Source organism: Ctenocephalides felis, unplaced genomic scaffold, assembly GCF_003426905.1.
Source record: "Ctenocephalides felis isolate EL2017-DRISC unplaced genomic scaffold, ASM342690v1 CF-g0.4_SCAFFOLD_01886, whole genome shotgun sequence".
Taxonomy (NCBI): domain Eukaryota; kingdom Metazoa; phylum Arthropoda; class Insecta; order Siphonaptera; family Pulicidae; genus Ctenocephalides; species Ctenocephalides felis.
Genome location: NW_020538040.1, coordinates 5,885,849 through 5,898,755, shown reverse-complemented (window position 1 = coordinate 5,898,755; position 12,907 = coordinate 5,885,849). Strand labels below are relative to the sequence as shown.

General features: G+C 23.7%; 1 protein-coding gene across 2 annotated transcripts in view; it reads right to left on the bottom strand.

The window, feature by feature from the left end:
* Window positions 1-11,364, bottom strand: part of LOC113376640 (28S ribosomal protein S9, mitochondrial-like) — a 71,410-nt gene extending 60,046 nt beyond the window's left edge. For both annotated transcript variants that reach the window (XM_026616637.1, XM_026616636.1), the window contains exons 1-6: window positions 11,241-11,364; window positions 10,958-11,170; window positions 10,692-10,865; window positions 6,780-6,865; window positions 6,454-6,698; window positions 3,604-3,719 (exon numbers count right to left, since the gene is read on the bottom strand). In XM_026616637.1, coding sequence (XP_026472422.1) covers window positions 3,604-3,719; window positions 6,454-6,698; window positions 6,780-6,865; window positions 10,692-10,865; window positions 10,958-11,170; window positions 11,241-11,345 — 939 coding nt within the window. In that variant the 5' untranslated portion in view covers window positions 11,346-11,364. The remainder of the gene's footprint in view (window positions 1-3,603; window positions 3,720-6,453; window positions 6,699-6,779; window positions 6,866-10,691; window positions 10,866-10,957; window positions 11,171-11,240) is intronic.
* Between the last annotated feature and the right edge of the window lie 1,543 nt (window positions 11,365-12,907).

Below are 12,907 nucleotides of genomic sequence, written 5' to 3'. Positions count from 1 at the left end.
GCACAAAAGTGGAACTTTCAGGCTTGTTTAAGTTGGTTTTGCTCGTCAATAAAGTCCCTTTTAGTTACAAATTACAAAATTTAGATTGCTCGACAAAAGTAGAGTTCCTTTTAGTTCATCATTACGAAATTTATTTTGTTGACATGAAAATGATATTCTAATATCTTGTTTTAGTTAGTTTTGCTCATCAGTATAAAATGCTCATCACAATAAAATTTTAATTTTTCGTTAACAAACTTTTAATCTTCTTCTTAAACTCACATTTAAACTTAATTTGCTCGTCAGTAGAGTCCGTAGAGTCATCACGTCTCGTTAACAAATTACTTTTTCGTTTCTTTTTTCAACATTTAGTTTGCTCGTCAGTAGAGTTTTTTTATATTGTTTTTTATTATTTAAATTTTGCAAATAGTACGAGTAAACTAAATTTCATCTTCAGAAAAAAATGAAAGAGAAGGGACTCTACTGACGAGCAAAGTAAACAAAGAGACTTTTGTAGAAATGTATCAAATAGGAAGACGTATCAATATGAACTTCAATATCCGCTTGTGACCTGTGTTTTAGCTTATTTTTTAGGGTTTTATGTTTTGCTATTGACTACAAAAATATTCTATTTATTTTTTATGTTTCTTTTAGGTATGAACTGCTGAATGATGACACGCGTATCGTATCGAAACGTACAAAAAAAATCAGTATATAATATATACATAAATTACATATATATTCCGTATATTCAATTTGAAAAAGATACCTATAGTTATTATCTAACTTTATCTTAATTTTTGATCTGAAATCAAACAGAAACGTCGTTCGCTCCCGTCAACAATAATTGTTATCTTTATGGCGACAATGAAAATGATTTATTTTTTAAACAAAATTGAAAAAAAAAACGAATTCGTCATTGATATATGTATAATTATAATTCAAAAACTCATCTGTTGGCAAGCCGGAATTTATAAAATTGATATAAATATGAAAGATATTTTATACAAATATATCGTACGATATATCGTACTAAGCCGATTGGCGAAAAAATAAATAAATAAATTGAAAACTTTGTGTCACGATACATGTCCGCGATAAACTCTGAAACTACTAAACCGATTTTGATAAAAATTTTGGAACCATTTATAAGATGGTTCAACTTAGGATATTATATAGTTTTTATCCTAATTATTCGTCTCAATATTTATTATTGTTAATTAAATATTACTATCCGACATCAGAAATTTACATTAGATGAGTGCTCAGCATTCAAATTAAAAACAATAATTCTATTTTTTTATTTGAAAAAAAAATAGAAATTAATTCTATTTATTTTTGGAATATGATATTGATATGATTGTACCAAAGAAGAGGCAAAATGTATTATAAATTCTAAAATGGTCAGCTAGTATTTTGTTAATTTCGAGGGCGTACCCAATTTCCGTGTATTACATAATTTCAGAAGAATTTAATTACAATTACAAGTTCAATCGAATCAAACGTTAATTTCCGCATATTAAAAAACGGAAACATTACTATTACATAATTAACAATAGGTCATCATTATTCAATTCCTATCCAATAATCAAATCACTTTATCAATTAAAAAAAACGAAGGAACAACCCAATCGATTCTTACCAAAAATAAATACGAGTCACACTAAAATCTTTTGAAAAGTTTTTAAATTTTTAAATTCTAAAAAAACGACCCAGCCATTTTTAAATAGCGTCGATAAAAGGTCTAATTTTAACATGCAAACGTACTTTTACCATTTTTGGTGTCAAACGATTCAGAACGACTTGAGAGAAAACAATTGGAGAACCGGATTTTTTTGGTGACACCAAAATTCTACTTCAGGAAGTTAAATAACGATAATTAATTGGATTAATTGGAATTGAAAAGTATTATTTGTGATAAAAACTATTTTCCAATATGAGATTTCACAAATTTGTCGAATAAAATTGATAAATTCTTATTGTTATCGTATGGAAATTAGTATAGCATATTCCAAAGCAAAATTTCAGAAAACCGTTCCAATATAATTTTTTATATACTAGAGACTCTTTTAATTATAATAAAAATTATATTTATTAATTATATTATCTATTAATAATATATTAACATGTGCACATAGTCTTTTCAATTTTCAAATATATATAAAATATCATTATAGCAAATCGGATTTTCTGGCAAACTTCTTGAAGAAGTCAATGAAAATAGAAGAAAGTATGTTTCATTCCAATTATTTTTGTGTTTTTGAAATTATTTGTAAAATTTCAGATTCATTTTGCAAATGTATTATATATCCTGATTTGTAAACTTATCAATCAATTATAATTTGCAAATGTAAACTAATTCCTGATTTCAAAAAAGGAAAGAAAAAGAATACTACTGACGAGCAAATTGAATTTGAAAAAAAAAAGAAGATTAGATACAAAATAGAACTCTACTGACGAGCAAATTCAGAAATAAATACCAGTTTAAAAAGATAACTCTACTGACGACCAAAATAAACTTTTTTTGTTAAAAGAATCTGTACAAATTTCAAAAAAATAGGAATAAAGAACTGTATTGACGAGCAAATTTAGAACAATTAGAAAAATAAAGAAATATACTGACGAGCAATTTCTAAACCAATTAAAAACGAACACTACTAATGAGCAAACTTATAATATTAGTTTTTCTCTAAAATGTCATTGAAGAAAAAAGAACTCTAGTGACGATCAAAATCTCAAAAATTAGAATAAAAGAACTGTACTGACGTTCAAAATCATAAAAATTGGAATAAAAGAACTCTACTGACAATTGAAATCAGAACAATTAGAAAAAACTCTACTGACGTTCAAAATCAGCAAAAAAAAGAAAAAGAAAACTCTACTGACGTTCAAAATCTCAAAAATTAAACAAAAGGACTCTATACTGATGCTCAAAACCAAAAAAAAAAAAAAAAAAGGGACTCTACAGACGATCAAAATCTGAAAAACTAGAATAAAACACTCTACTGACATTTAAATTGAAATAAAAAGGACTCTGCTTACGATCAAAGTCAGAAAAATTAAAAGAAAAAAACTCTAACAATCAAAATCAGAAAAATATTATAATTAGAATAAAGAATGCCATTTCGGTATCAAGCACTTCAGAAAGCACAAAAGTATCAAATCGGATTTTCTGTCAAATATATATAAAAATATGATTATAGCAAATCGGATTTTCTGGCAAACTTCTTGAAGAAGTCAATGGAAATAAAAGAAAGTATATTTCACTCAAATTATTTTTGTGCTTTTAAAATTATTTGTTAAATTTCAGATTCATTTTGCAAATGTATTATATATGATTAGAATCACATTTTTGTTTTTGTTAGATATTTTAATACAAATTTTTTTTAGAAAATCAGTAGTTTATAATTATGCAATTTTTCAAAACTTGTTGAATAATGATAATCACACAGTGTCGAAGCAAAGAAAATAAAACACATATTGTTTTCTGTTTTGACAATTTAGCTGAGGAAAAATTCAACCATCAAGAATGTTTGAACGTTGAATAAATTCATGAATTATATATATATATATATATATATATATATACTATGTGTAAATAAATTATAGTTATAAGCACAGTACCTGTTCTCGAGGCTGTGTATCCTTAAAATATGAAATATCCTCCCCGTTAATTGTGATTTTTCCAGTACCGGGTGATCGAATTGTAACATCACCTCTTGCTCTTTTTCTCAAACACTCTAAAACAAAAAAGAAAAGAATAAACAAAGAAGAAAAAAAGGAACTCTACTGACGATAAAAATCACAAAAATTAAAATAAAAAAAGACGTTCAAAATCTCAAAAAATAGAAAAAAGTGTACTGACAAAGTCTGAAAAATTAGAATAAAAAATTCTACTGACTATCAAAATTTGAAAATTTAGAATAAAAGAACTCTACTGACGTTCACAAAATCTAAAAAATTAGAAGAAAAGAACTCTACTGACGTTCAAAATCTCAAGAATTATAAAAAAAGAATGTCAGTAGAGTTCAAAATTTAAAAAATTAGAGTAAAAGAACTCTACTGACGATAAAAATAAGAAAAATCAGAATTATCAGAAAAAAGAACTGTACTGACGATCAAAATCTAAAAAAATGGAATAAAAGAACTCTACTGGCGTTCAAAAGTAAAAAGAAAATTAGGAAAAATCTGTACTGACGTTCAAAATAAGAAAAATAGAAACAAAGATCAATTTACTAATGATTAAAATCTCAAATATTAAAAAAAACCTTTCTGACGTTCAAAAATAAAAAAAATTGAAAAAAAAGGACTCTACTGACGTTCAAAATAGAAAAATTAGAATAAAAAAAAAATTCTACTAACGTTCAAAATCTAAAAAAAATAGAAAAAAGAACTCTACCGAGGATCATTATCTCAAAAATTAGAATAAATTAAACTCTACTAATCAAAATCTAAAAAATTAGAAAAAAAAGAACTCTAATGACGTTTACAATCTCAAAAATTAGAAAAAAAACACTACTGACATCAAAATCAGAAAAATAGCAGAAAAAAACTTCAAATTAAAAAAAAAATATAATAAAAAAACTCTACTGACGATTGAAATCAGGAAAATTGGAATAAAAAAACTCTACTGATAATTGAAATCTCAAAAATGAAAATAAAAAAACTCTACTAACGTTCAAAATCAGAAAAAATAGCAACAAAAACTATTTACGATCAAAATAAAAAAAAATTAGAATAAAAAAACTCTGACAACCAAAATCAGCAAAAAATAGAAAAAGAAAACCTTACAGGCGTCCAAAATCTCAAAAACTAGAATAAAAAAACTCTACTGACATTCGAATTGGAATATAAGAACTCTACTGACGATTATAATTATAAAAATTGAAATTAAAAACTCTAGTTACGTTCAAAATCAAACGATTCAGAATGACTTCAGAAATTATCAAATTATTATTAAATGACATGAAATTATCAAATCGGATTTTCTGACAAAAACATAAACATCCTTCGAGAATTTATTAAATTTCTTTCTTTCGACAGTATAAAATATTATAGGCCTATAATAAGTTGTGGACATGTATCGATTCAGTTGTCATTCGAATATTAATATTAAAATATTAATGATTCATTGTTATGAAGTATTCTAGATTTTAACTGAATGATGACACATATCCAGTATCGAAACGTATAATTAATAGGAAATATATTTCTTTTGACTCTTCTTTAATTCAACAAATGAGCTGCTAATCAGTTTAAATATATTTAATTATTATATATAAAGATAAGATTCAGCAAATTTGTTAAAAATTAAATTATGAACAATATTGTCCAATATATCAATGCCCTATAGCAGCTCTATATATTTTAAAATGACAAAAATTTGATTTTAGATACTAAAAAAAAGTTTTGTACGGAACCCAATTAATTTATTCAGATTTTTACTATGATATTTAAATAGTCCTCGTCGAGACCTTTCATTTGATACCCCACATGATATATTTCACGTGACAAATTATTCGGCAACCCATTGGTCTACCTTTTATGGAATCTCTTGCAATTTTTGAACCGTTCGTCCGATTGAAATAAAATATTCGGCAAATTTGTTCAAAATTAAATTATGAACAATATTGTCTAATATATCAAAACCCTACATCAACTCTGTATACTTTAAAATGACAAAAATTTGATTTTAAATACTAAAAAAATGTTTTGTACGGAACCTTATTAATTTATTAAAATTTTTACTATGGTATTTACATAGTGCTTGTTGAGACCTTTCATTTGATACCCCACGTGCATTTTCCAAAATTAAGCCCACTGCACTATTTATAGTACGTCTCAATCAATAGTAGTGGATTGACGGGTGCAATTATTTAATAAATCTCTTGTAACTTTTGAACCGTCCGTCCGAAATAAATGAAATATTCAGTAAATATGTATAAAAATAAATAAGCTATAATGTTTTCTTATAAACCAAGACCCTAAAGCAACTCAGTATGCCTTAAAAAATAAATTAAAAACGCAACATTAATATCAGCACGTTAATAGAGTATGTACTTTTTATGAGTTTCATAAATCCAAAACCATTCGTTTAATATGAATGATGTATTTGGCAAATTTATATAGAATTAAATAATTAACAATATTGTCTAATATAACAGTGCTCTAGAGCAACTCGGTATACTCTAAAAACTCTTTCAAAGATAAATATTTAACATACAACTTTGCATCCGCCATTATTGTGAAGGACTCGCATAGTGAAAACGGCGGAAGCAAAGTTGTGTACAAATGATTTAGTTTTGTTTCGTCCTTGTAACTTCTAAACTATTTGTTTAATATGAATGATGTATTTGGCGATTTTATTTAAAATTAAATAATCTACAATATTGTCTAAGACCTCAAAACCCTACAGCAACTCGGTGTACTTCAAAATTACATTAGAAAACTTTAAAAATATATATTTCTACTTACCATAAGTGGTAATATAAGCTCGTCCATCCTCCCCGTATTTGACTTTAGGAACTTCATAAGTCTTGGTTTGGCTCATCAAAGGCTTTCTAAATTTTTCAATAAAGTCTTTAATTCTATAAGAATAAGGCTCGGCGACCAGACGATCCATGGCACTAACGAAATTATTATACTCTTTGTCTATTAATTGTTCTAAAACCATATCTTCTAGGGCTTCTTTGCCTAACCAGACCGAACCTGAAGTATCTCTGGAAAAAAAAAAATATATATATATATATATATATATATATATATATATATATATATATAAAGTATTTTCTTCTACTTACATTACTTGTGACGGATCTGGTTTTTGTCCTTTCCTAATCATTTGGTCTTGGAATTTGTGTAAATTATTTATGTGTTCGGCAATATCCTGTAAATATAATATATGTAATTAAAATATATGAATAGTGTTATATATCATTAGAAAGCTGATAAAATTATCTACAGATCCGTATATAACGTTTAATAACTTTTGGAACAAAATTAAATATAAACTAGTTGGTTTGGTATTTAGCCTTGAGGCAAGTTACATGAACTTTCCGATATGTGTAACTAATCGACTTAATCAAAAAAAATGTGTAAATAATATACTTAATCAATCCTACTTTTAAAAAAACGATAATAATTTTAGCAAAGTTTTACGAATTTTTAAAATTAAATTACTTGTCGTAAGGCCGTAATATTTCAGTATGTTCTATAAGACCATGGTATATATCGCTAAAAAAAATTCCATAAAAATCGGCTTAAGTTTTTTTTTCAACAGTTAATTACAAGAAAACGGCTCGGTAGATTTTCACCTAAAATTTACCAGTACCATTCCCAACTAATATCTTTCGAACAATTTTTGATTTTTTAAAATCGGTTCGGTAGGATGAACTTAAATGTGGACGAAAGGTTTAACACTTTTTTTCAAATTGCAAAGAAACGGCTCGGCTGATCGTCGCACAAAACTGAGAAACGATAATCCTCATCGAGATACATCAAATGCTTTTTAAATATCTGAAATCGGTTCAGGCGTTTTTGAGCAAACGTCGATAAAACTTCTAATTTTGACAAATGCCAAAAAGACCATACTAATTTTTGCAAACTTTGACGAATTTTTAAAGCTAAACCAATTGTCGTAGGACCGTAATATTTTAGTATGATCTAGAAGACTATAGTATCTACCGTCAAAAAAATAATCATAAAAATCGTCGAATTTTTTTTTTAAAACATTATTACAAGAAAACGGCCCGGCCGATCTCTACCAAAAACTAATCAGCACGATTCCCAACAAATATCTTTCGAACGGTTTTTGAATTTTCAAAATCGATTCAGAATTGCGGGCTAAAACATAGACGAAAAATTTTTCACTTTTCTGCGATTTATAAAGAAACGGCTTGGCCGATCGTCTTACAAAACTGACGAACAATAGTTCTCGTCGAGATACATCAAATGGTTTTTAAATTTTTGAAATCGGCCCAGCCGTTTTCGAGAAAACGTCGATTTACGGCAAAAAATCTGTTCACATACACACACACACACACATACTTTTTCCAAATTTGGTCTCATTCGATTCAGAATGGCTTGAAACGTCAAGAAAAAATAAAATTAGTGAATCGGATTTTTTGATGAAAACATAAACTTCTCCTTCGGGAAGTTAAAAATCTGTAAAGTTTAAATTTTAGTATCTAGTTATTAGCCATTGTAGAATTTCATTGGTTACATTTTTTTATACTTAATTTTATATTAGTAAAAATTTGTTATACAACATATATGTTATTATATATTGTGAGAAAGCTAATAACATTATCTACAAATCTGTATATAACAATTTGTAACGTTTGCAACAAAATTTAATTTAAAAAATTGTTTAAATTTTGAAAGTGAACTTATAGTTGCTTGTAATTATAAGGAGTTTATTTTGTATTCGGTTACATATTCACGTTTATATTGTTTAAATTTGTTCCAACACATATGTATTATTATATATCATTAGAAAGCTAATTAAATTATCTACAAATCTGTATATAACAATTTAAATAGTTTCGAACAAAATTGTATTTAAGAAATCGTTTAAACTGTATAATCGAATACTGACGTCAAAACAATACCAAATTTGGTAAACTGAAATATCTACCGGTTACATTTTTTTACATAATGATCAATTTTGTCAATAATTTGTTTGAAAATAAATATATTATTATATATAATTAGAAAGCTAATAAAATTATCTACAAAACTGTATATAACAATTTACAACTCTCAGAACAAAATTATATAAAAAAAATTGTTTAAATTTTAAATTTGAATAACAAACCGAGTTGAAATAAAATTACTGCACATAAGGGTTGAAGAAATCACTTTGAGTGTGAAGTTCGCGCGTTTGTAATAAGCGTTGAGATTTCAAAATTCAAATTTCAAATATATTAAAAAAATATTGTTATATATTATTATATAACATAAAAAGTTAATGAAATTATTTATATAAGTACACGTTTATAACAATTTGAAATATTTAGAACAACACTAAATTTAAAAAACCGTTTAAAATTTAGGATTTAATAACTACAATAAAAGAATAATATTAGAATTGTATTCTTGAACTTTATAATTATTTTATTTTTAATATAAACGACTATTTGTGACTCAATAATTACCGACTGATATCTGAACACTCTTTATAATAATATTTGTAAAAAAAATACAAACTAACCATAGCTAGATTTGATAATTCAATTTGTCGAGAAACATTTATTGATATTTGACTCAAATTTTTAATAAAATATTTAAATATGAGCATTTATTTATATATCCTTAGAACAAAATTATATTTAAAAAATTGTTTAAATTTTAGTGTTCACATCAAGTGCTATGCATCTATTTATAAAATAATATGGTTACATTTTTTATATTTTTATGGTTTTCTTGAATAATTTGTTAAATTAAGAATTATTTATTATTATATATCATTAGAAAGTTAATAAAATTGTCTATAAATATGTATATAACAATTTGTAACTGTCGAAACAAAATTATATAAAAATAATTATTCAAACTTTGAAATTTAAATCTTCCTAAGACGCCCATATTGTTTCAGCTCAACGCTTTGGTTTATATTTATATTTATTTTGTTTAAATTTATTTAAATATATTATTAGTGTTATATACTATTAGAAAGCTAATAAAATTATCTACAAATCTGTATATAACAATTTGTAACTGTTGTAACAAAATTATATAAAAATAATTCGTTAAACTTTGAAATTAAGCGCTCCATTATTTTAGCTTCAACACTTTGATTTAAATTTATATTCATTTTGTTTAAATTTAATTAAATTAATTATTAGTATTATATATCAGAAGAAAGATAATAAAATTATCTACAAATCTGTATATAACAATTTGTAACGTTTAGTTTTTAATTATTAATTATTAAAGATATTAGTGTTTACATCAAGTGCTATGCATCTATTTTTAAATATGGTTACATTTTTTTTTATAATTGCATCTATGCATCTATTTTTAAATATGGTTACATTTTTTTTTATAATTTTATGCTTTTCTTAAATAATTTGTTCAAAAAAGTATTTATTATTATATATCATTAGAAAGTTAACAAAATTATCTTTAAATCTGTAACAATTTAAAACTCTTAGAACAAAATTGTCTAAAAAAAAATGTTCAGATAATAAAATGTGTTAACAACAAATACTGAATTAGTTTTATTTAAATCTATAAGATGTCATTTTTAATTTTTTAATTTTAATTTTGATGAAATTTATATAACAAAATCATACTCGTTTTTATAAAATTTTCAAAACTATTCCTGCAAAAATATAAAATTACTTAAAATGTTTTTAGAAAATATAATTATTATATGTCATTAGAAAGCTAATAAAATTATCTTTAAATCTGTATATAAAATTTAAAACTCTTAAAACAAAATTGACTAAAAAAAAATGTTCAAACAAAAAAATGTGTTAACATCAAATATTGAAATAGTTTTAAAATTAAATCTATAAGATGTCAATTTTTATTTTTTTAATTTTAGTTTTAATTTGAATATTAATCAAATTGATTAAACAAAATTATTATTATAATAATCATTTTTGTAAAATATTCAAAACTATTTGAATTTAAATTCATTTTTTTGTTTAAAATGTGCAAAAATAAATTTAGAAAATAAATCAAAATATTGTAATTTTATTACTTACATATAAAAGTTGATAAAAATTCGGTCTCATTGTATAAAACAAGCTATGAAACGGTCTGCCGGTTTCATCAAACTCTGCAGCCTTTCTTTGAGGAAAAACTTCTTCCGGGGGCCTCATTATCGGTCTGGCTCTCGGGTCGAAGAGACCGGAGGGGAAGAGATATTGAATAGATCTCTGGAGAAGGAAATAAAATTATAATAGATACTGATATATATACTGATATATATATATATATATATACATGTGTATATTTCTATTATTATTACATCTATATCTTCCTGTGTGAACGTCTCAGGATCCTCTCCCATAATATTAGCCAAATGCCTCTTGCCGATCTGATATTCATGCCTCTCCTGTTCCATAAATTCATCATGTTCTCTAGCCCTTTGCAAATAAGCTTTCATAGCCTTACTTATATCCTCTTTAACGCCAACAGAAACATTATCTTGTTGTTTCTCTTCTGAGGAATACAACCTAACCTAAAAATTGCACAACATGTAAAATTGATAAACACACAAATATTTGTTATATAAAATTTGTATTTTATACATTAGCTGTTTCTGCGACTTTGTTGACATGATTTAAAGCCGTGGATATGCGTGAAAAGTTGTATAAATTGTTTGTTAAGAGATATTTTAACCTAGTAGCCGACATCTTTGCAACTGTCAGTGAGAGAAAGATGTGAGAGAAAAATTTGGTTTGGTTTTTAGGTGTGAAGTTTGAAACGAAGATGGCAATACTGTTTTGCGCCGCGGGATTTTTGAATTTAAATTTAAAATGTATATATTAATATAGATATAAATGTATGTATATATATATATGTGCGTGTGTGTTTGTATATAATTATTTGTTTATGTATTTTATTTATTTATATATTATATTTACTTACTTACTTATTCATTTATTTACTAATTCAGTTATTTATTTATTTATTTATTGATTTTATTTATTTGTACATTTGTTCAGTCATTTAGTTATTCATTTTAAATTATTTAATTATTTATTTTATACTTACTCATTTATTTATATGTTTATTCATTTATTTTATAATTCATTCATTTATTTATTCAATAAATTATTTATTTATTCATGTATTTATTATTAGTCTATTTATTTATTTATTTGTCTATTTATTTATTTATTCGTCTATTTTTGATTTATTTATTTATTCAACTATTAATTAATTATTTATATTTTCTTACATTTATTCATTGATTTAATAATTTTTTATTTTCATATATTTATTCATTTATTTATTTATTGATTTATTCATTCATTTAGTCATTTTTTTATTTATTTATTCTTTTATTTCATGATTCTTTATTTATTTATTCATTCAGTTATTCATTAAATTATTTATTTATGTATTTATTTTGTTCGTGTATTTATATATTTATTTATCTATTTATTTATTTATTTATTCGCCTATTTATTTATTTTTTATTTATTCGTCTATTTATAAGTATAATTATTTATTTATATATTTTTTATTCATTAATTTCATAACTTATTTGTTTATTTATTCATTAAGTTATTCATTAAACTTTTATTCATTTATTTATTTATTTATTCATATATTTATTTATTTATTTTATAATTTATTTATTTATTCATTCATTCAGTTATTTATTAAATTTTATTTATTTATTTATTTACTTATTCATTTATCTATTTATTTATTTATTTATTTATTCATGTACTTAATTGTTTTTTATGTATTTATTTATTTTATAATTTATTTATTCATGTATTTTTTTTTGTTTTATAATTTATTCATTTATTTATTTATTTATTGAATTATTCATTCATTCATTTATTTATTTATTTACTTATTTATTCCAATGTTTATTTATTCATTTAATTATACATTTATTCATGTATTCAATCATTTATTTGTTTATTGAATTATTCATTCATTCATTTATTTATTTATTTACTTATTTCTTCATTCATTTATTTATTTATTTACTTATTTATTCTAATGTTTATTTATTCATTTAATTATACATTTATTCATGTATTTAATCATTTATTTGTTTATTCATTTATTTAGTTATTTATTTATTCATCTATTTATTCATTTATTTATTTATTTATTACTTTTTTATTAATTATTTATTTATTTACTTATTTATTTATGTATATATTCATATATTTTATAATTTATTTTATATTCAAGTATTTATTTATTTATTTAGTTATTTATTAATTTTATT